Source organism: Notolabrus celidotus, chromosome 2 (assembly GCF_009762535.1).
Source record: "Notolabrus celidotus isolate fNotCel1 chromosome 2, fNotCel1.pri, whole genome shotgun sequence".
NCBI classification, from domain to species: Eukaryota; Metazoa; Chordata; class Actinopteri; order Labriformes; family Labridae; genus Notolabrus; species Notolabrus celidotus.
The window spans coordinates 32,431,775-32,457,195 of record NC_048273.1 but is presented as its reverse complement, the minus strand read 5'-3'; the positions used below and the strand labels follow the sequence as shown (position 1 = coordinate 32,457,195).

Below are 25,421 nucleotides of genomic sequence, written 5' to 3'. Positions count from 1 at the left end.
AGAACCATCTGGACAAACAACATTAAACACACAACTCGTAAAACACTCACAAATCACATATAATAACTCATTAAACCGGTGTTTGGGAGACTGCGGTACATTGTTTCATAAGCATATAAAAGGCTTGTTGTCACATCAGTCAACCATACGATGGACATAAATTTGAAGCGGTGCTGACCTTCCAAATTCATTTACAATCTGCACACTTGTGAAGTTAACTGTAGGTATGAAGAGCTATATTCTCTATGATACACCAAAACTGATCTCAAAGGCATACTATGGGTATTTCTAATCATTTTAACCTTGCCACTATCATAGTAACATGCACCCGACTTAATGTGCAAAATAACAAGAATTTACGAAAATGCTAAAAGACTACAAAGGTACATTTTTTACGCCAATCTTTTCCGTGTTCTGTGTTCTAATTGATTAAGTGCAGCATGCTTTCATTTTTGTATTATTCAATTGATAAATGCATCTAAATAATCCAGACATTTGCAGAATTGCTTTTAAACCTTAACTTACAGCCAGGTTTCTTTGCCACTATTTTTAACTGGGTTAACTTCTGCGAAGTGAGCCGCAGCATTGACAAAGCGGTGGCAGTGTGGCACCGTGAGTACACAAAGCACTATGCCAGCAGTTGTGTGGTCTGCCCGGCACTATTGATTTAAACAGAGGGATCATGCTACAGCAGAGATTGAACTATGATACCGCTGCTCACACTGTATCAGCCTCATAAAGGCTGAGGCTACAGAGTCAGATACACAACCCTCCGTAGCAGATCAATAGCTGTGGTCAGATAAGGTTGCAGAGGTCTGCAGCATGGGGAAACAATCCCATGTTTAAAAGAGAGACTGAGATGGAAACAAGTAGAAAAAGTAAATATACACACAGCAGGGAGGAGGTTTTGTTTTGACCAGTTGGGAATTGACCCCATGGCAGGAGAGTTTAACAGCGAACCACAACACTCCCTCAAGATAAGCATCAATTGGTGCTTGAAACCAACATAATGGGGATATCTGCTCTCATGTTTCCTTTTATTTAAGGCAATTAGATCACTGTTAAATGAATTGGTGTTCAGTGTTGTACAACTTTACACAGACCAGCTGATGCAAATAGCAACCATCATCTAACTGCAGTGCACAAACAGTGGGATCAGTGAATTTCAGAGGGACAACTTAACATATATTCTAATTCAGCACAGTCAGTCAAAGCCACTCTCACTCCCAAATAGTCACAGTAGCTGAATCTGTGACCCAGTGCATCAGAATGCATTGCTGTAGGTACACTTCTAGCATCATTCAGGAGACTGGCTTCAAGCAAATTATTGTGTAGAGGCAGACTGAGGCTCCAGACTACTTTAAGGTCAAAGAAAGTTCCTTAAACATGTGCTGTGCATTGGTAGGTTGCATCAGCTGGCTATATTAGATGCACAACACATTTTGTATTTATCAAAGCCCAAACACCAATCTTGTACCTCCACATAACCAGGTACCTTTGGGGCCTCAAAGGGACTAAGCATGCTAAGTACATAGCATAACCTGACTGCAAATGCAATGACTATCAAGTGTCAAAGGTCTACTACTTAGACAACTTTGTATAGAAAGTCTTAATGGATGTTGCATATAGTTTTTTACAATTCAAAGTAGAGCCCTGCATTTCTCTTTGAGGCTAGAGTTGTGTCCGGGTTGTCATAAAGTAACATGCAGGGTCTTGCTCTAAATGACTTTAGAGTGAGTGCCTGTCGGGGCAGGGGTGTTATCCTTTCAATAGTTGATTCTCATGGGTCTGATTCAGACAACAACAATGCCGCAATTGTAGACAAATTACTACCAGTGTCCAAAAGGGCAGATCAATTGAGTAAACATCAGAAAAAGGCCAGACTGTGCGAAACCCAGATTGAATTTGATGTGTGTGCTTTATCCGGACCTTTTTTTCCTTTTTTTGGAAAAATAAGATTTACTGAGAACCATTGAGCACATGCTGTGACATGCCAATGACAGTGCAAATGACAGCCCCTGATTCTAGTAAACCATTATTATTTCTCTTTCTCTTGCCAGCTCTGTTGTTCTCTTGCTGTCTTGCCCTCCAAACCAATGGTATCAGAGAAGCACTCTATAGCCAGGCTCCTGCAGTTAAATCAATTTCCTTCAACCCAAGACAATCACAATCACTTGAATTTGATTGCAGCTCTCACAGCAGGACCACACTGTGCCAAAACATCCTCCAGTGCTCACACACTGTCACTGCTGACTACTGAACCTGTTATACCGGTGCTTAAAAAATAAATCAAGGAAAACACGTTCTGTTGCAGGGTTGCCCTGGTCTTTCACGGCACTTTGAAATTCAAATGCATTATGCATGACACCTACTAATAAGAGATCAGCACTTTTGGCTATGTTTTATCCCCCAGACTGCTTTGGACAGTGTCAAGTAATATCACAGTTTAAGCTAATTTTCCCTCAGTGCCAGTTATTTCAAGTGGAATACTGATCATACCCTGCTCACTGAAATTTTGTGGCAATGACACACATGAGGGTGGTTCTAATTTAATTTTCAGTGTTCTGAGAAATACTTTCCGCTTTTTCTGCATGATCAGCTAAGACCAACAATACACGTCTTCAAAGACAACATCACAATGAATCTGTCATGTCTCATTTATTCTAAAAGCTTAAAGTGGACCTAACCAAAGAACTGTTATCTAGTTTGAATTTGCTTTGTTAGCAAGGACTGAAGCGCTAGAGGTTTTTATGCAACAGTATATGGTTTCAGGTTTAAACCACAACTTTATTTCATTAACTTATGAACACAGCAAGAAAAACCTGAGAGAGATGTTTTAAATTGTATCAGTAGCAAAACTTAAACTGCACTTAAGTCTAGCTATTAGCAATGGACTATGTTTACCACCAACTAGGGATGTTTGTGTTGATGTGACTAAACAAGGCTGACTAAATGCCGACACTCTTGTGTGTATTCACCAGTACAACCAATCACCTGAACTAAATATTCAAATGTATACAACCCTAGGTCCAATATGCTGTTCAAATACAATGTCTGAGCTGTAACAGAGCCCAGTGGTGGTAGGGGTCAGGACACCTTATATATATATACACGCAAATCATCACTGGGAAACCCATATTTAATTTTTCCCTATTAAAAAAAATACTTTTAAATCTCCAGTTTATATTTATGCACCTTTTGCCAACAGTTTCCAATGGATCCAACCAACTAGGGCCCTGACTTAACCCTAACCTCAGGAGTCAGTTGGCATCAAAGAAAAGTAGAAAAGTAATGAAAAATTTACACTCCCAAGGTTTTATTTCAAATTTAACATTTTTCACATATATAAAAATATCCACACAAATGTTAAACTTGAAATAAAACCTTGCAAATAAAATAATGTTTCATTAGATTCTGCCTTTTTTTGTTGCCAGATGTTTCCTGAGGTTATGGTTAAGTTAAGTTAGGGCCCTAGTTGGTTGGATCCAACAGAAACTGTTGGCAAAAGGTATACAATATAAGCTGGACATGTAAAAGTCCCTTATTGTCATGGGAAAAAAAGTAAATATGGGTTTCTCACTGATGACGATGGTCTGTCCTTCTAAGAATGGCAATACACTACCTCTTATCGCACTGTCTGGGGTAGAATAAATCAGCATTTTGACCTTAATTCCTAACTTAACAATTCATGCAGCAGATTTAATTCATTTCAGTATTCATATATACCTGTGTGTTTTTGCTCAACTAAGATGTGAGCATGACAAGAAGGCGTGCTTCAGAGAGACAGTAAGTGAGTCGGTTATCTTCCAACAACACCCTGACTGTGTGAAAGCCTCTCTATGTGGATCGCTCATTAAAGCACAGCAGTGGGTACTGATAAAGAGAATTGGATTACTGTGATTAATACCATGTGTCACTTGTAATGTCCTTAACAGTATGAATCACAGAGCACCATACTCCCATGGCTGAGTGTGCACACAAACACACTCTTTCCCCAACAGATTTGAGTTGGAAAACTTAAAAACTTTTAGTCATTAGTTGCAATGTTAGGGTCACTAGTGGCTGAAAAGCTTACTCAAAAGTTTTTCCCAGCTATAACACACACTCACACAAATACACTGTTACAAACGAACACTTCTGTGGACACTTATACTGTCACCCTTGGTGTTCAGAGACAGTTTGGTCCCCCTTGGGGGTCTACAAGAAACCAGTTGCTACTGTGAATTCCAAACATAGAAACATGAAACATGGCTTCTGTGTGTTTCTGCACACATTTTTCTAAGAGTGTGTGTGTGTGTGTGTTTTTGTGTGTGTTGGATGTATTTGACTGTTTTGGGCTATTTGGCAAATTTCAAATGTTCCACCAGGTGTGCAGCATCCCCAAACTAAGACAGGGGAAGGGTTATAAGAGTGGGGAACACACACACACACACACACACACACACACACACACACACACACACACACACACACACACACACACACACACACACACACACACACACACACACACACACACACACACACACACACACACACACACACACGTGCATGCACAGCATGAAAAGTGACAGTAACCTGAAAAAAGGCTGCTAGAGTCAAGCGTGTGTGTTAACTTTTCTGTGTATACATGTGTGTGCGCTGTGTGGGATAGACCCCTGGCTGAGGCTGTCTGGCCCTCCGGCATGGCAGATGTTGCTCTATTGCCCAGAACTGCACTCACACACACATACTCGCACACAGTGACATACTTGAAATAAATACCAATTAAAAGATTCAGCCAAAAGCTGAACTCACACAGAAAAACACTGTTTCATATTTGTCCATCTAACGTATTATATGCCTCCCTTTGGCCTTCACACAAACATGTAAACACCCTGGAACCATTTTTACGCACCGTGTAATTTAGCACTTAGTGAATCTACAGTCCTATGGCTTACTGTATGACCTTACCAGAAGGCAAATAGAAAGCATGTAAACCTGGGGCAACATATTTGTGTGCTTTTTGATTTTATTTTTTTTCTTCCTATCGCCCTTGACTATTTGCAAAGGAATTTATTGGAATATTTGCAGGAAACTTATAGTGACATATGGACAAATGAAGAGACAGACTTAGACAGACTTTTAGATGAGCTTGTTGGTGTTGCAGATATAGCATTAATATCAAGCTAATATCTTCATAACGGTTGGAGTTAAAACCTTGCAAAGTGAGCTGATTCAAAGTTTTTCTCCTAGAGCAGTTGGTGTTGTAAGCTTCAGTATAAATGAAAATTTAGCATGAGTTAAGCCATGATATTAAGAATAAGAAAATAATTTGTATATTAGATGAATACATCCAGTTCAGATAAATTTTGCAACTTCAAACAAAAAAAAAAATAATAATAATAAAAATGTTTTTATTCTTCCTTCTTTAAGAAACAATATTTACTAAACCCCAGCCATTTTTCTGATATTTCAATAATTTAGTCTTGATACACTGCGATATTCCTTAAACAAGTGAGGGCTTACAGATTCCACAACATATATCTATCCTAAACTTGAGCTTAAACTTTAAAATAAAAAATGAACAAAAGAAAAAAAAGAAAATACAGCACTGCGGTATATTATGGTGGTTCATCAATGAATCAAGCTTTATATAGCACATTCTACGTGCTTATGCTGCCTAACCTTAAAAAAAACCCAGAAAAAAACAGAATTATAATATTAATAATAAAAACTAACATATAACTAGACATGAAGCAGAAATGAATATAAGCAGAGACTTCTGCACACCAATTGCAATAAACCATATATAAATAAACAAAAACAGGTAAAGATAAATGTCTAATATAAATAAAGCAATACAATAGCAATACAAGTAGTAATAAAATTATACAAATTGAAGAGTTCAAAATAAATAAAACAATAGAATATTAACATAATTATGAAATGATAAATACAAATAAGTTATAAAAAAGCAGACATTAAAGCCAGACTAAATAAATGGGTCTTTAATTGTTTTTTTAAAAGTCTCAATATCTCCAGCTCCTCTCATATCACCAAATGATGGTTTGATATAAGTAGTAGCAAACCAATCAGAAAATGTCCAACCTTCTACAGGTTCTGAGAGTAACAGACCCAAGGGTTGGGGCATAAACTGGTTAAATGGGGGGTTTGAATCGAAGGCAATGGTTGGTGTGTGGTGATAACCTGGGTTACATGGAGGCTTTTAAAGGCCATGCTCGGGTTATAAGCTGGGTCAGCAGCGGTTAAAGTGCAAGCGCCAGTAAATGTATGAGGGGGGGGGAAGGTCTCTCTAGGGTAGTAAATCAAATGCTCCCAGCTTTCATTTCTCCATCAGAGAAGCTGTGGAAACACCACCTCACTACAACACACACACACACACACACACACACACACACACACACACACACACACACACACACACACACACACACACACACACATATACACACACACACACGAACACACATATATACTGTATATACACACACAAACATACACACAACCTGTCAACACCATGACCAGTTCACAGCTCCCACGGGCCCAGTTATGAACCTGCAAGGCCAGCGCTTATAGATCTCTTCTCCAGTCTCTCTCTATGGGAACACACACAGACACACCCCACACATACACACATACAAATACACACAGAGACACAATATGGCTGGACTGAACACTAATACCTGCTCAACACGCCCTGGTGTTTCTCCTGGTTGCTAAGTTATCTGACTGAACTTGAGTGATACTTAACAATATGTCAACTGCATTGTCATGGTAGAATTTTAAAGGAACAGTACACCTCATATATTTCTACTAAGTTGCACCAAATCATCCCTATGGAAGGGTTTAGTTCGATTTTAACAACAAGAAGATGCATTTTTCAGAATCAAGAACACACTCTTCACATTTTCTCCTGCAACTATATCATAAAACCAGAACAAATAAAACCAGACAAATCCATATGAGGATACCGCAAAGATCAATATTTTTCAATTTGGAAAAACAATATGATCTAAAATGTTATAGACAAGTGTATGGAGTCAATGCTGACCTCTTTTTAAAATGGATTTGGTGCTTTCATCTTTTTCAGATTTAAATTTTTCTCTTTTTCCCCCCTATATTGTCACTGTAGTGAATCTTACTTCAAGCCACATTATAAATCGAACAAATTATAACTCACCAATTCAAAAGCAGCCACTAAAAGATCATTAGTATTTAAAGCAACGTGATAAAGGAAATACTTTACATTTGAATGACAGTAACATTTGGCTCCACAAAAAGACTGATTGATAAGAGAGGAGTAGAGTGATGAAGAAGGTGACACAGGGTTGATTATAAGAAGGCTAGTGTGTGTGTGTGTGTGTGTGTGTGCGCGCGCGCGTGCGTGTGTGCGTGCGTGCGTGTGTGTGTGTTTATTATGAAGATAGATGGGGTAAACACCAGTAGCTGAAGCCCTGCAGCGTAGTTGTGTTTTCGAGGGGAACAGAATAATTAATAATTCTGCATATGAATATTGATGATTAAGTTGATATTAATGATAACTTCACTAATGAGCATTAACTAGATGCAAATGCCACAGATTTATTTTGCAGAGGCACGCCAGGCAGTGTGGCTACAGCAATGACATGATGCTCTCTTGATCCCTAAAAATGCAGCTACTACAGCAACGGCACCAACCAGTGATGTTTTTTTTCTTTTCCTGTCCACTTCAGGTCACCATAACTCATGACTACTCAATCATCTGCATAGAAGTCTATTTTTTTGTGAACTGAGGTTCAGCCAATATGCATTTTGAACTTTCAGCTTGGAAGCAAGACCATCACATTTAAAGTGATACTGACATTGACATGAGGGTCATGTTCTGCTGTATTTAGCTTGTGACGGCAAATATGCTGAAAGATAACATAACTCAACATTAGTTCATTTTAGTTCAAGTACTTACTCTTACATTAACAAAGGATTAAAGTTTTTTTCCTCATTTTAGTAGATACGTGATATGACTTAACAGCTCTAATGATCATTTTGACTTCTTTAAGGAGATTCCTGTTGTTTGATTTCCTACTTAACATCCCCATTTTGGTTCACACTCAATGGTCCAAAGAGCAGATTGCTTTTTTTGTAAGGAGGACATAAAAACATATGTTATGTGATTAGTAGCAAATATGGTTCAAACAGATTTATCTTAATGAATGTGGTGAGTCTTGGGACATCGGTGGATCAGCTGAACAGTACTCACAATGTAACACTGTTAACTAAGAAAGTGGTGGAGACCAAAACAGAGCTTAAAAAAAGAGAGGACTTACATTCCCCTGGGAGCTACACATGACCTCGTAAGGGCTCATGTTGCCTTGTGTGAATGTAGTGTGTTATTACAGCACACTGCCACCGCCAAGGCCATCATTTCTAATTGTAGTAGCCAATTGTGTTGTAGATGTTTAGTTTTCCATCGATATTTAGCAGCAGCAGATTTTACTTGTTCAGAAAGGATAGTGAAAATGAGAATTAGCACTGATGAGGTCAGTCTCTAAATGGGAATTGGTGTCAGTCTTGTGTGATGAAAAACATTGAATACTACTAGACACACATTAACACAAATCCCTCCGCTGGCTTTTCTGTTATTAGATTGAAATTCAAGTTCTCCATTATTAAAAATATTGATTACCTGTGCACAGTGTAATAATAATACAAGTACTCACACCCAAGAGGTCAGCACAGTTTGAATGAATGAAGTGCTAACTGTTGGCTTTTGAAAATACTCTGTATGCCAATAAGTCATCCAAATGAATCCAAATGAAAAACAAATAGAGAGAAGAGAGCACTAATGACTGAGGGAGAGTGAGGGAAACAAAATGATCTTCCACCTTCTCTGCTACATCGTCGTATTATTTCCACTGGGAAAAACAAATGACTACATGGGGAGAGGTGAGAGCAGGCTGACGAGAGAAAAGAGAAGGATGACCTTTGAGAGGATTATGGGATTTTTGTTTGAATAAAGCTTTGAAGCAATATGGCAGATGTGTTATTTTGAATGGACTACTTAGCAGAGAAACGCTTTGATTGCAAATCAAGGAAGACAGTGGCAGATAAGAAGGAGATCACCGGATGAGTGTAAAGCTTGAAAACACAAGTCCACCAGGATCTCTTTGTCATATGTCATTAAGTGATTGTTCATTTGTTGTAGTACTAATTGATATCATACTGGTTTGTTATGGGCACTGACTGTAATGAAAGTCTTTGAATGAAACAAATAGAGACACATTGTCATCCTACATGGCTATAAGGAGGGAATGGCACTGTCCAATTACAACTGAATATTGGTTCAGAAAAAGTACCCCATTATTTGGATATATTTTTTAACAGTAACACCAGTCGAATATCTCTCAAATGCCTGAGATGGTAAACGATTTTGAGAGAAGATGGACAGAAAACCGACAGGTGAGAGAAGTGCCAGTTAAACTCCATCCTCTGTTGAGCATCTGCAGGGCAAAAAACAACTCCCCACCTGTCACTCTTTCCCCCAATACTACTCCAAAATGGTTTCACACGTCAAGATAAACAAACACAAACTTGTTTTTAGGAAAGGTGGCAGTGCCATTTATTTTGCTCTGGTCAATGCTAGTTGTGACAATAAAAGTTTGAGTGCTGACAATTTTTTGGCTGACTAGAAAAAATACGTTTTGGGACTTTGGTCATTTTCTTTCTTGCAAAAACCCAAAGTTGGGAGCTCCTAAATCAGACCTTAAGGAGTGGATCTTTCACAAAATGTAATAAGCTGGCTATGCATCGCTTTTCACTTGGGGTTAATGTGACTAGAAGAAGAAGAAACTTATTATTTGAACAACAAAAATGCACACGACAATGCTGAACTTCGCACTATGTGGTCTGGCATTTTTTCCATCGTCATGGACAAGATATATATTTCCATCCCTGTGCATGAATGTCTAATGTGTCACCTGTTTCTCCACCATTTGCCTTTCACACCCTGACTGTCTGCCTTATAAATTCTACATCAGTGGCAACTGAAAAATATTGTCCTTGAAAACCAGGCTCATAATTGAAACTAACCCAAATGTCAATTTGGTAAAAGCATCCTTTAAACTGATGATATAACAGATCATAGAAATCATCTAACTCTACGGCTTGGACTGAAAGATCCTGTATTTAAGACACAGATTGTTTAACTGGCTCGTAACACGTGAAAAAAAGCCACATATTGACCAAATTAATGTTAGTCTTACCCTCAAACGCCTACACACCATTTATCTCTTTTACACTCTTACACTCTCTCATGCTGCTCTCCCTCCACGGCTGCCTGGTGTCTCAGCTAGACGCTCCAATCTGACCTCTAAAAATATGGCGACGGCAGATTTGTGGCTCGTGCTGATAACCAATCAGATGGCTCATGTCGTGCAGGGCGGAGGACCCCCGTCGAGTCTTAAATCACATTTCTCTTCATCGTTCTCTCTCAGCGTCTCTCTGTCTTCTTTATTGCTTGTTGGCGATGGTTTTATTTGGTGTGCAGATAGTATGGTTTTTTAGCGGACTGTGGAGAGGCTGACAGCCTGAGAATCTGAACACTTCAAAACTCTGCCTATCTGGAACTACACTGAAGCAAGGTAAAAGGCAGTTGTCTGTGTTTTAAAAAAAAAAAAGGTTTTTAAAAATATCATCACACAGACAGACAGTTGTTCAGAGACTCGGTTCGTCCACTCCCCTACATATGTAGTTTGCAGTGATCAGAGGTGTTACACACTTTGATCCTGCTGCTACACATGTCCATCTGCTTCACTCGCCCCACTGCACACACACGAGCGAGCCTCCACACACACAAGCACATACACTCATGCTCCAGCATGCATTTATACCATCAGAGGCCAAAGCTTTGATCAATAAATAACACAGTCACAGGGGGTGGGTACCCGGGCACAGATACTGTATCTACACATGCAGTCTGCAGTGAGGTGCAGAGTAAAATCTTGCTGTGGAAGCATGTTATCTCTGTTTGTTCCTCTACTCATCTCTCCATCTGCCCCCTACTCCCCTGCCCAGCCAGCAAGCCTCTATCTAACCTGTAGCCAGTCAGCTCACCCCTTTGACCCAAGCCATGCTAACAGCAGCATATGAGTATCTCAATTATAAGACTATAAATGAAATACAATCACAAGAACAACTAAAACGACTTCAATTAGACAGAAAATCCAATCTGATCAAGTTATGTTTTGGCATGTATTTTAACTCAGAGCTGTAAGCAGGTAAGGGCAGCAGGGAACATCAAATATATTGCAAATAAAAAAATGTTTGAGAGTAAAAAACTTCTCCCTTGTTGAACTGTGCACCACAGAGCAGCCTCCAGCAAGGGGCTGGGGATTAGCATAACTTCATTTTAAGGAGTCAGAAGTCAAAAATGTTGAGAACAACTGCTCCAGGGGGGGAAACAGTGATGTAAGTTTAATATTAAGTGTTGGATTTGTGTTATTTTTCTTGCATATTTACTACATCACACTAAGTGGTGAAAAAACACAAGTCATCAGTTAAACTATGTTTGAATTTATGAATTGATCTAGCTGATTTAAAGAACACCCAAATGGGTCCCAGTATCCAAGTGAAAATGCAAATCACTTAATTTCAACACTATGCTATTCTTAGTGGAAGAGTTTTAATGGAACGTACAAACAAAAGCCACTATCATGTTAAAAACTAAAGGCAGTGACTTTGAGAAACCAATACCACATATTACTGCATCCTTGCAAACTATCTTTTTTCCCACAACACTTTCATTGTTGATTAAAGAAGAGAGAGAAAAGGCATGCAAAAGATATAGAGGCTAAAGAAAAGCAAGAAGTAAGACAAGAGGGAAAGTCAGAAAACACATCTGAAAGCTCATACTTGCTGATTGTTTGCCATGCCTGTCACTTATTTTCAAAGTGCACTAACAAGTAGACCAAACTGTAACAGGCATGCCAGCTGTATGAGTTTTCAGACTTCACTGTGCCAATCCCAACTGTAAGATGAGAAGAGTGAAAACAAAGCTCAAAAGTAATCATCATCTCAAAGTGTTAAACGGTCATTCATCACATTCTGCTGTAAAGTTAGTTCATATTAGTAGAATTAGTAGATTTTTAGTAGAAAGCATCTGCTTTAGTTAGAAGGTTAATTGTTAGTATTTTTAGTATTGAGTCATTTCATACATTCAAATTGATAGTAGTGAATATCTAAATAAAAACAAGTCAGAAAATAAAAGGTAATAAGGTAGTTTGTTAGTTCAGAGTGTGTTGGCATGCACATGCAAGAGTGTAGCATCGATACTGGCTTCATTATGTCCCTTCAACCCTTACATAGGTCTGCTTGCAAAATGATATTACACACTGTGTAGCCATACTACACATGTAAATAAGTGTAGGTAATTTTCAAATGACAATAAAATAGTTATTGAGGTTAAAAGTTCATTTTTGGTGAAGGAAATATGTTTGTGGGGTTACACATATTTTCCAAAGCTTTCAACCACATCTCATTGTCTTTATCAGCACATGGCAGTGGTTGAGTTCTTGTGGTCCATGTTAAATGATAATGCTTACTTTCTGAGCCAAAACAGCAGTACTAGTAAAACAATAACTAATAGGTGGACATTGATTTGGAACCGTATTACTGAATATTTTTTGTAATCTTCAATTGAAAATTGTTCAGCACACTGTGTGGCTGTGTCCCCCCAAATGCTGCATGGGCATGCTCTGCAGCCTGCTTGTTTGGAGCTCCTGCTTATTCTAATTCATTGGATAAGAAGGTGCTCTGCTCATCACTGCCATCATGGCTGCTAAAACACATGGCTGAATGAAACCAGTAACAAATTTATGAACACTGATTTACTGATTACAGAAATACTCATTTGAAAGAGAGGCTACTTCAACTAAAATCGGCCCTTGCCATGTAAAACAGATAATACATGAAACATGCATATTATTTTGAACATGGCAATTAGTTGGAGGCAAGGGGCTAAAGTTATGGCTACTGACACCTGCCGCAAAAGAGTGTGCCCAGATGGTTGTCTGTTGTACGGGCCTTGGCCAGATTAATCTGATGCGCATCAGCAGAGCTGCTGTAAACCTTACTAGCCAAGCCTGTTGTTGCCAGAACACCATTAGCATAGCATAACTTCCACTGGTATTGCAGCCCACTCAATGAATAAAACATTATACCTACTGGACTGAGCCAAATGAGCAGAAGACAAACAAACTAAGCAATGGCAGTCTGGAAGAACCACGCAATGGCCAGGAGACTACTACGCCATGATTTCAGGATACTGCCAACAACTTTAGGGTTCTACACATGGTGGAAACAGTCCTGGTAGCTTCAGCAGCAAGATAACAACACTGAGGGTGGGTAATTTGGTCCAACTGCTAAACATTATAAAGCTTTCAAATGAAGCAGCTATTAAGCCAAATCTCAACAGCCAGAGCCATGTCTAAATAGTATTAAACACCCAGAAAACTGCAGACTATCACAAGGACTCAGTGTTCACATAAAATTGTTTTCTTAACAAGACTGGAACAACATTCAAAACATTACAGGGCAGATACTTCACTGGAAAACTGGATGATGACGATATCCAATATGTAGTGGGATTTCAAAAGCTAAATAAAAGCTCTCATTCCAAACTTTGAGTTCGGAGAAACACTTCTGTAATCAAATTATCATATCAAATATGGACCATGCTGACTGGAGCAGACTGTATTCTGATGGCATATTAAGGCCAATTTCACACCATCTCTGATGGAAAGCCAAGGTCTCTGATCATATTATCTGTCTCTGTTCGCTCCGCGTTTTGATTCTGCTGCAACCTCTCCCAGTGAAATGGCTTGAGTGGGCTATTTATCATAGCAGAAGGATAAAACATTGGGACTTATTTGAACCCGGGGAACATTATCTCAGAATGTATCCCTCTTTCCAAATATCTGTCTAAATATAGTTGAAATGTAAAAATAGACAGGTTAGAAATCCACAATAATTTGAACTCTCAGGAATAGTTTCATATCTCTGCGCTATCTGTCCACTGATAAATGCTCCTTCTGTCTTACGGTAGCTGAAGAAAGCTAAGGTCAGAACTGTTGTGTTCTGTTGACACCACCATCCTCAAAAGTCTGGACTCAACCCTAATATTGTGTCAAATATCCGGCCCATCTCCAATCTCCCCTTTCAATCAAACATTCTGGAGCGTGTTGTCTCATTCCAACACAAAGCTCCCCTCACCTCCAATGAACTTTTTGAACCATTTAATTGTGTTCCTATCACAGTACTGAAACAGCCCTTCTAAAAATCACCAATGACCTCTTCCTATCTGCAGACTCTGGTCCCCTCAATATCCTCATCTTTTAAGACCTCACTGCAGCTTTTGAGGCCATCAACCACACCATTCAGCTCTCCTGTCATGTAGATCAAGGCGCAGAACCCCTAACTGCCTGGGGTGTGTGAAGCCTCCCTCAATATAGAATATCTCCATTCATTTATAGGGTCACATTTGGGCATGTTTGATCGTATTTCCGGTCAATGTCTGTGTAACATGTTTCAACTGATGGAAAAAATACTAATTCCTCCAAAGGATTAACAAATGCATAAAAATGAGGGCAGCTGTGGCTCAGTGGGTAGAGTCCGTCCGCTCTCAATCTGAAGGTTGGCGGTTCAATCCCAGTTCCTGCAGTCACATGATGAAGTGTCCTTGTGAAAGACACTGAACCCCAATTTGCTCCAGCAATTTATCAGGTCAAGGGAAAATTGGTCTGAACAGAGGTAGGGAAAAAAAGAATGCTGACACAAATCCCAGTGTTTCTAATAATAATTCATAATAATTCATTGAAACTAATAAACCACTCATCAGGTGAAGCACTTTGCTGAAGGTTCCGAGCCACCCCATAAGTTTGTGAGCAAGCTTTGACAAGGCTAGTGAGGAGGCATGCAGAAAATAAATGAGCGGGAGGACAGGATAGACAGTAGGGAAGCAAAGAAAGAATAATAAACCTAAATCATTAGGGTATTTGTTTCAGGGAGAATGAAATTAATAAGCATGAAAATAATGGTCACTTAGCCAGCAGGACAAAAACTTACAAAACAAGCAAGGCCAATTATTGTTGAGGATACACAAGGAAAGAAGATGTATGAAAGAGGAGCAGGGAGAGAATAATATTTGAAAGGGGTAAAGATTAGGGACAAAGCCTGTGTGAGACATAATGCTCCTCAATGATCCTGTCTGGATACAATTACAGACATGCAGGCTGAATCTGATGAGTGTGTTACTCCGTTTGAAAAATCAAAGTCTAGATTCTGTAAATTTCTCACTTTGCTTACGTCATCATGTAAGTCTTCAATCCCTAAAGACATAGTGGAAGTGATAAAGGAAACAAAATGCTTTCCATGGTTTGAACCAACGATCTCAGATTCTTTTTTTCTTGCTTTTGTGATTCATTTCTTGCTCTCTTGCTTTCTTTTCGCTTCCTCTCTTGCTTATTTTCTTGCTTTCTTTCTTGTTTCTGTCTTGCTTCCTTTCTTGCTTTCTTTGTCGCTTCCATTCTTGCTTATTTTCTTGCTTCTTGTCTTGTGTCTTGCTTCCTTTCTTGTTTCTTGTCTCCTCTCTTGCTCCCTTCCCTGCTTTCTTTCATGTTTCTTGCTTTCTTTCTTACTTCCATTCTTTTTATGTGCTTCCTTTCTTGCTATCTTGCTTTCTTTCTTGCTCTCTTGCTTTCATTCTTGCTCTCTTGCTTTCATTCTTGCTCTCTTGCTATCTTTCTTGCTTCTTTTTTCCTTTGTGGCTTTCTTTCTCGCTTCCTGCTTTCTTTCTTAATTAAAAGCCATATTTTCACACACTAGAGCTCTACATCTACAGACTATCAATTACTTATGCAGTTTATATTATACTATTCAAATAATATAATACACATATAGCACATTATTCAAATAATGTTTGATGAATCAGTCTTCTTTGGATATCAGAAATGTGCATCTTGTTCCCCTCTTGTTGTCATCTTTGTCCTGCGTGGTCTGGACTGTTTAGATGCGGTTGTGGTGTTAAAAAGCAGGGCAGAGTTAGAGATGCAGTGGCGTGCAGAGAAATGGATATTTTACTGGCCAGGTATATCTTAAAACAATCAGAGGCTTGATGAATTGGCTGAATGGCTGATGTATGGCTGGAATGGAAGGGGTATTTGGAGAAGGTTTGAGTCAGGGAAATGCACCTCATCAATCAGCATGATTAAAGGTTTTGGCTGGGCCCAAACAAACCCAACACTGCGAGGGCCTGGCCTTAAAGGCACAGCCGGCTTTTTGGAAGCACAACAAACAAGCCCTGTGGAGATATCGGATCCAAGTATTGGCAGCTGCAATCAATGTTTGAGGTTTTGTGAGTGTCAGAAAACCACTAAGGTGCATGTTGGACCAACGGACCTATTTGGATGCAAAGTTTCTCGAGAGCTAGGTGTTAAGTGCAGGACAGACCTTTACTGAATATAATGACATTCCCTCAGAATAATCATCTATCACCTGTATTAATATCTCAATTTTGTATCTGGATGATAAAGTACCAGTTCTTTGAGTAATTGATGCGTTAGGAAAAATTAAACTAACCCCAACAACTGTGTGTCCAAGGGAGGAGTGAGACAACAAAAACAATAAAACATGTCACCCTCATTAATGACACTTTGACACTTTCCATTAATCTGCCCACAGAAGAAATGCTAATTCATTAAACACGCACAGGTTCATACACAGTAGTGGATACAGACTGACAGCAGCATACTATATACGTGCCCCATGGCCAAATCCATTGTATCCAAGGCCTTTAAACAATAAATACAGCTTCACGTCAGCAGCCCTGCATATTTAAAGCCACTAATGGCTTCCTGCAAAGCTTTGGCTCTAACAGACACATAATCCCACACTAAGCCAAGGAGAGAAATCACTGGTGCAAGGGTAGGGAGTTCTTTCAGTGGAGCAGCATCTCCATTCCAACAGGTGCTGTTATGGCTGGCTGGGTAAGGTTAATATAACCACACACCCTAACCAACGGACGGCGAGAGGATGTAATTATGTGTCTTGGAGACAGTTAAAAGTTATAAATGAACCTAGGTCTCCTCACCGTTGTCTGGTCGTTCATTTGAAGATCTTGGAATCTAATTTTGAAATGAGTTATACCTCAGGGTTCCCTCTGGATAGGGCTCATATTAATTAATCTTCTCATTCTCATGCACGGTCAACTCTAGTTCCCCAGGAGGTTTATTTTTCTAAGAGAAGCCACTTACCTGAGGGACTTTCACATGTGGGCCAATCAAGAGTCTTTTTCAGACCCAAGGTAATTTTGCAGAGGAACTTGTCTTATTCGGTTATTAAGTGTAAAAGCAGTTAGCAACCCAGTGGGCTTGATATTCCCCTTTGGGTCCAAGTTTCACTGACAAATATCTGACTGAGTCCTAAAGCTAACCAGCCAATGCACAGATGACATGTTCCTGCAGGTTTTGTCAAGAAGATACATAAAATTTACAACATCAGGTATGCACAGTCCGTTTTTTTTAGAGCCAATTGTGATCATCAATAATAACCTACTCCCAATGGCTGATACTGATAAGATCAACAATATACTTTTAAAATTGTCGTGCTTTATGAAGTTTATGCACACGTGAGGGTGCGAAAGGCTAGAATTAATGAGCAAAGATGCACATGTACCATGGGCTGAGTGGGATACTGTTCCAAATGATGCCATTAGCTGGCAAAATGATTGGTCTTCTACCTTGGAGAAAGGTGAGTCCTCAAAGTGCTGTAAATTCAGGGATTGATATTAATTGGTTATCTCTGTTAAACTTTCCCGAATACCTATTGAAAATGGCCTTTTCCATTTTTTTAAATGCTAAGGCTAGCTGCAGAGACTGTTGCTGTTAATTAACATCTACAGTATGTCAGGGAGCTGACTGCACACAGTGGACACCATTTTTACTGTCATGAGTTTAATCTAATTTAACCATTGATTATTAATAATGTAATCAATCTAATCATGTGAATTTAAATGGTTCTGTGCTTGCTGATGGAATTGATTGATTTTGCTCTTTTTTGTTATTTCTTATTTTTACTATTGTTTTTCTATTTTATTTTAGATTTTTGAAATGAAGACATCAAATAAAATAAAATCCCACATTTTTTCTGTCATTTTATCAGATAAAATGAAATTACATTGTTGAAATAAAAATGCATGATAAAAAGTTATATATTTTTATAGAATTATTTTCTGTGACCTATGGTGTATAAAACATCATAATGCTGGGAAACACCTTGTTATACTAAAACCTTTTTTCAATTAAATGTCGCCTTAGTTACAGTGTAGAGGGTTCTTAAATTGAAATTAAACCAATGTACTGACTCCACAGCCAACGAGATCTGAAAGAAGAGAACCTAGACGAACACTTGACTTAGTACACAAACTTCTTTTTGGTGTCTTCGAATAATTTTACATTTGTATGTAATAAATAGAAATATCCCAAATTAGGCTTTAGGAAATAAAATGTATTAAAAAGCATTGTTTTACTCTATTGAATTTTGGGCTACTTGTATTGTTGGGATGGCAGTTTTTGGCGGTGGAGCTACCTAATGAACTCCACTGTATACTCGCTATAAACTGGATGACTGACTGGAAAGCCCAGTGGTTATGAGCCTCACACCTACTGTAGCTGAGTACACACTCTCTCTGCCTGTCACTCACACACACAAACACACACTCACATGTTTGGCTTTTGTCCGTTGCCAGGGGGGTAAACACAAACACATAGAGTCTAATCTGAGAGCAAACAGCGGCGCCTCATGTTAACCAGCAGGGATACAGTTTCCCTCAACGCCATGAGGCCTGCAGCACTTGTGGGGCTCATATCATCAGAGAGAGGGAGTCAGAAAGAGAGGGAAAGTGAAAGAGTAGAAACAAGGAAAGACAGGAAAAAAGGAAGTTATATTATAGAGGGTCCTTTTTTTTATTACCTAGCTTTTTAATTTTTTTTTTTGCCTTTTTTAATCAAAAATGTCCCTTAGTGTGTCCTTGTTGTGTTTTTAATATGTAATGTAAAAGTTGAGGTGGCGTTTGAATTAATGCCCAAAACTTTACTTGTACACAGGACTCTTAATGCATGCGTTACCCCCGCACACAGGGAAAGCATGCTCCAGACCTTGGAAAGGAAAAGTGGGTATTGAAAAGAAATGAATGATTGGTAATTACAGTTGATGGAGCACTTGTTTAATATCCACTTTTGTGGTTTTGGCAGCACTTGAAGGTTGCTGAGGGAGGCTGTCCATCCAGCCACCGGCTGACTGACAGTTATATCTCCAAGAGACGTGAACCACTATTGCTCTGCTGGCATCTATGCATGGAACATTTTTATTTAGCTCAAGTTTCTTGGTTCTGTTTTTTAGCGAACAGGAGACTTAATATTAGAGTGTTATGTTCCATGCAAGAAAAACATTGGGCTCTTTCCTAATGTTTAGTATCTACAATTTATACTAAATATGAGTCGCATAAAGGAGATCTGAGCCTGAATAACTGATGAGGGAAAACATTCTTACTGCAGACCACCTGCTGAGAAAAAATAATGTTGGATTTCACATAGGTTCTGCTATCAGCATCTCAAAGGCTTTCTTTTAAGCTTTCCTCTTTATGCACACACACACACACACACACACACACACACACACACACACACACACACACACACACACACACACACACACACACACACACACACACACACACACACACACACACACACACACACGCCTCCAGACAAACTGTATCTTAGATGACAGGCGAATATTAACCCATGTCTTACCTCTGCTATAGTTTAATAAGAACAGAAGAATAAATGCAACCTTAAACAACATGTAAATTGAATTGGTTTTATCCAGAACAACATCTTAACAAATGACAGTATAATCTAATTTGGGACCAAAGTAGCAAACCTTTGTTCCCATCATATGTTATAATATCCCTGCCATCAGAGTGAAGCAAGTGACAGCCATACACCAGAGAAGAAGGAATTAGTAATAGACTAATGAGAAAAGATAAGACAGAGTAAGAAAAAAACAGATCGTATTGTGTAAAAAGAGACTAAAGATCAGAGAAGAAATTGTCATGATTCATTAAAGGCTACTAAATATAAGAATAGAGACTCTTATTTTTGCAAGTCTCCTTTTTCTTTGATCTTTGCACTGTTACTCCATGAAGTCAAACAAAGAATATCAAGGATGAAGGATTAAAACCCAGTAGTGATAAATTACATCATATGCAGAAAACAGTTTAATCAGTTATTAGAATACACAGTGACCAATGACTCCATGTGAGGAACTCAGATTCAATAAACAATTATCCAGTAACACAACCAGCGTTAGCACAATTACTACACCAAAAATAAGTCAAATGAACCAAGGGAGGAATATACTTTCAAGCAAGACAAAAGCAATATAAATAACAAAATAATCTAACCTCATTTCAAGAATTTGAAAAGCAGCAAAGCCAAATAAGGTTAATATGAAGACAAGACTTCTTTTATTAGCCTTACGCAAACCAAAGTAAACTAAACCAATCAATGAATGATACTTGTAGCAACGCATGGACTTGGTAGACATGAAGGAAGGAAGGAAGGAAGGAAGGAAGGAAGGAAGGAAGGAAGGAAGGAAGGAAGGAAGGAAGGAAGGAAGGAAGGAAGAGCCAATAGTTTTAGCCTCCATGCTAACCAAAGTAAACTAAACCAATCAATGAATGATACTTGTAGCAACGCATGGACTTGGTAGACATAAAGGATGGAAGGAAGGAAAGAAGGAAGGACAGAAGAAAGAAAGAAAGAAAGAAAGAAAGAAAGAAAGAAAGAAAGAAAGAAAGAAAGAAAGAAAGAAAGAAAGAAAGAAAGAAAGAAAGAAAGAAAGAAAGAAAGAAAGAAAGAAAGAAAGAAAGAAAGAAAGAAAGAAACCGATCATTTTAGCCTCCATGCTAAGCTAATCGTTTAACCAATAAAGGAAGACTCAGACACAGAAGTCTCAAAAGTCCTGACCTCCATTCCAAATCAACTGAATCACCAAAAAGGGAGAGATCAGTTAAATAAAAAGGTGCCAACAGCCTGAGCCAACATGTCAAGCTAACAAAATCATCAATAAAGAACAACATAGAATAAAACAACAATGCCTGTGTATCGCAGCCTACAGCAGGTTCCTTACCTAGGACGCCCAGCCGGTAGTTGACGGTTATGACAATCACATTTCCATAGCTGGCCAGGATGCTGCCATCAAACATATTCCCAGTTCCTTCCATGTAGGAGCCCCCGTGGATGAAAACCATCACCGGCTTGGGGCTTCCACTCTCCCTGATGTCTGGAGGAAAGAAGGGAGGAAAAGGAGGAAGAGGAGGAGGTGGAGAAGGCAGTAGGACTGATTAGATAACAAATTGAAGGGGACAACCATAGATTTATTTTCAATACTTTTAGGGGGACTTTGGCCACCCCTTTATTATATTTTTCTTCACCGAGTAATCTTGGCACACTGGCTTGTTGTTTTTTTTTTTTACAGAGACCTTGTTAGTCTGAGGCGTCAAACCATTTATTTTCCAACATGAAGGCCATGACATGTTTGTGGTGATTGCAAAATGTTATTTACTTATTTATTAAGCTATTTTAAATTTCATATAGGTGTTAATGAAACAGGATATTTAATGTGGCAAGTTTTAATTTTCTTCCAGGCAATGGACTGTCAACATGTAAGTGTGGCAATCTAAGCTGTCATGTTGAGGAAAAGCTGGTGTGATTAATGTGGAAGAAAATCTCATAAAAATGGCATATTAGGTTTGACGATTTTATGAAAAAGCAATGCTTTATTGAAACTTTAATTTGAATTCAGGTTAGCACTTCACAGTTGTTTCGCTGTAGGGGAACGTTCACCTTGATTTTGTGAATATAAATGTATGAGACCCCTTACCGGCGGCAGGGGAAATTAAATAGAAGAGAAAACTGAATGGGACACTAGCCTTTTGAAATTATTTAAGGGGTTGTGCAAATGTGAAGGAAAAAATGTTGATTTAACTTTTAAATTACCAACCAATCATTCCCATAATCACACTCTAATATGACAAGCTAAATGAAATATACAGTGGAGGGTGTGTTATAATACTAACACAGTTGCAATGCAACAAAATGTCTTAGCAATTCTGTGTGATGTGTAGTTGCATCAGTCAAATATGAGGTAATGGTTAGGGTAAAGGTGGGCTTGTTTAGAGGAGCTGAATTAGCTGCATTAAAATGTGTTACATCTGGATGATTAGAGCAGAAGAAAGAAAGAGAGTATTTTAAAGCTTTAGCCCTTGACACAGTAGGAGCTTGGTTGTGAGCAAAAAGGATGAGAAGACTTGGAGAGATCTAACAACATGCTGCAACCCGCGTTCAAAACAAGGTTTTGCTTTCATCTTCTGTATCCCTGAGATGAAGCTTTTCATCCTACTTCCTAACCTTCTCCATCAGTACATGCAGCAGCTCACATCATTTATCCCACTGATGTTTTACCACTGAGGGACTCTCGTCCAGAGAGAGATCAGTAAACCTTGGCGGAATTAAAAATTAACCAGGCAGGGAAACAGAAAAGTGTTACCTCCGAGACAAGAGAATAAAAATATGTGGAATTGTGAGGGGAGTGAGAGAGGCTGAGCGATGGTGTTTGTGTCGGAAAGTTTTCCCACAGTGCGTTTAAAGAACTCACAATCCGAGGGGGTAGACGAAATAATGCAAACACCTTAGGGAAATTTTTAAACTCTGAAGGAACTATATCACAGAAACACTGCCATAAAAGTGGTTTTCTTTATAATATTCGCACGGTGGCCCTTTTCCTCTGATATCACACATCAGGATGGGAAGCTGAGATGCATGCATCCTGCAAGTATGATAAACATAGGGAATCTGGAAATTTGTCATCACTTTACCTCATTCTGATAAATCAATGATAGAATGAGACTACATTGTTTTAAATGAAGGAACATCAGGTTTTAATTTAAATGTATTTGCTATCAAGACACAAACATAAACATTACATTCAAGCAGTGTCTGGCTAACATTATAGTTTCATTATTGTGCAAGTCAGAAACCACTTCTTAAATGCACTGTATATGAGATTCAAGAGGCAATCAAGTAGGATGCCTCTTGATATATTTCTCAATGCCCCTCTGGAGTATTACTGTTTGTTGTATTTTCAGTTATTCATCAACCGGTAAGCAATAAAATGAATAACATTGTTTTAATTCTCAGGCCTTTGTGATGTACCTCTTAAAAAAGAGCACAGGAAGCGTATACTGGAAACAATGGGTCTCATTCACCAACAACTTGTGTTTTCTTTCCTATATTTGTTCCCAGGAAGGTTTCTGAGAAAGGTTTCTAAGAGGAGTTTGAGGCAGTTTCATGAAACTGTTCTTAAGCTGCACAATTGATGTCATGCCATGTCCTTGTAAGTTTGATGCCTGTGCCAGTTTTGCCTCAATAGCATAGAAAATTCCCATTGTTAAAGTGAGACTGCTGTGTTTTGTGCACATATGTGAATCATACAGGATTGATCAGAGATGTAGAGGGACACCGGCAATGGGCATGAAATTAAAATCTAAACTGATTGTGCACTCCAGGTAAAAGTTACTTTAGTCATTCTGAAATAGCACTGATGGAATACTTACTATACATCCCTGCTCAAGAGATCTCTGTTCAAAAAGACTCGGGGAAAAATTATGATGGGAAAATTCCCTGAGACAGAAGAGAGACACTGACCATTTATCTTTCTTTTTTGGGAATTAACATGATTTTATTTATTCTTATAACTGCCGCTGTGAAACAAGTGAACATGTGCAAGATTTGTCATTGCATACCTGTGTTTTAATATAGGTTATTACTGCTGTGAATGTTTTATTTTCAACATATATTATCATTTAAATTGAGGCCTGTACTATTGTCTTATGTTCACTTGTACATATTGCTTTGATATAAGTTTAATTTTAAATATGTTATGCTAGTAGGCTAATACCTGGCCAATAAAACAGAATTTGATTATGCTACTTCCAGAAATTCTGACCGAAATACTTACTTTGTATCCTCAATTTAACATTTTGTACTCAAGAACAAACTTTACAGGATTGAAATACAAGTTGACTACATTTAAATTATACCATACTTATTGTTTTTATCAACACAAGGTGCTAAGTGAAGGGAAACTATAGACTGTATAAATCCATCATCGGCAGTCGCCATATTGAAAATGCTGACTCAACCTAACAAAAGCGGGGAAGTAGAGTTGAGCCGCGACTACAGCTACAGTATGACCCTGCTTTTGCAACCCTTGTTATTTCAGTATCTTCAGAAATAATTAGTTGTAAAACAATTCAGCGCACATATAGTATGTGTCGTAAGTTTTAAATATGTTTTTGTTGTAGTTGTTGTTTTTAATAGGCATGCATGTGGTTTTTATGCAGCCAGCCTCAAGTGGACACTTCCAGAACTTCAATTTTTTTGCATTTCTGCATTGGCTCAATTTCTCAAGACAAGAAGTTGCCGCTTGAGCGAAAATTTCATACCCAACATACTTCCTCTAGTAAATCATCAAATGTGTGTAAGAGAGTTCTTTAGCATTCTTAGATTTTGTTCTTAGCAATGAATGAATCCAACATGAGTAAACTTTAGTAATCTCTGCCTCCTCTTAAAAAAATGCATAAAGTGGAACACATTTCTTTTACAGATATGTTGGTGAATGAGGTCCATTGTCCTTTTGGTGACAGCACTGAGCTTCCCGCCCTGGTTCTGACTTACCTGGTTCGCAGGTAAAGTATAGTCGCTGTGTGAAAGCATTGTATTTTGCTTTTAACTTGTGTCAAAGTGAACCCTTAAGGCTGATTTATACTTCTGCGTTGAATCAACGGCGTACCCTACGCCGGGGGTCCGCGTAGCTCCCGTACCTACGCCTAGGCCTACGCACGTAGCTGACGTGCACCTCCTCCAAAATGTAACTCCCCGTATAGCCGACGCGGACCGCAAGCTCTGTGATTGGTCCGCTCGGCAGCTTTGTCTTTCCCGCATTTACAGCACTTCCGGGATCCCGGACATCAGCCGCACATCGGCCGTGTATTTCATCTCCTCCTCTCTATTCTTCATGTAATCATGTCTGTGTGATAAACAGCAACATGTATCAGCTGTAGATTAACATAACACGCTCTGAAACTCTGTGGAAAAGTAAACAGAGATCGTAGCGGGACCGGAAGCAGGCGGCCGGCTATCAGAGAGACCGCACTGTCCTCAAGCATTTCGGCGGAGAATTGCGGCGCGACACGGACACACCGACGCACAAGTATGTGGGGCTCATGTCCGCGTCAGCCCCTGCTGCGTAGGGGAGACGCAGAA

At 38.9% G+C, this 25,421-nt stretch overlaps 1 protein-coding gene across 1 annotated transcript in view; it reads right to left on the bottom strand.

Moving 5' to 3' along the window:
• The window catches only part of nlgn1 (neuroligin 1), a 529,881-nt gene that overhangs the window by 202,460 nt on the left and 302,000 nt on the right, over positions 1 to 25,421 (bottom strand). Inside the window, exon 6 of the mRNA XM_034710260.1 lies at positions 21,226 to 21,378. Within this exon, the coding sequence (XP_034566151.1) occupies positions 21,226 to 21,378 (153 nt within the window). The remainder of the gene's footprint in view (positions 1 to 21,225; positions 21,379 to 25,421) is intronic.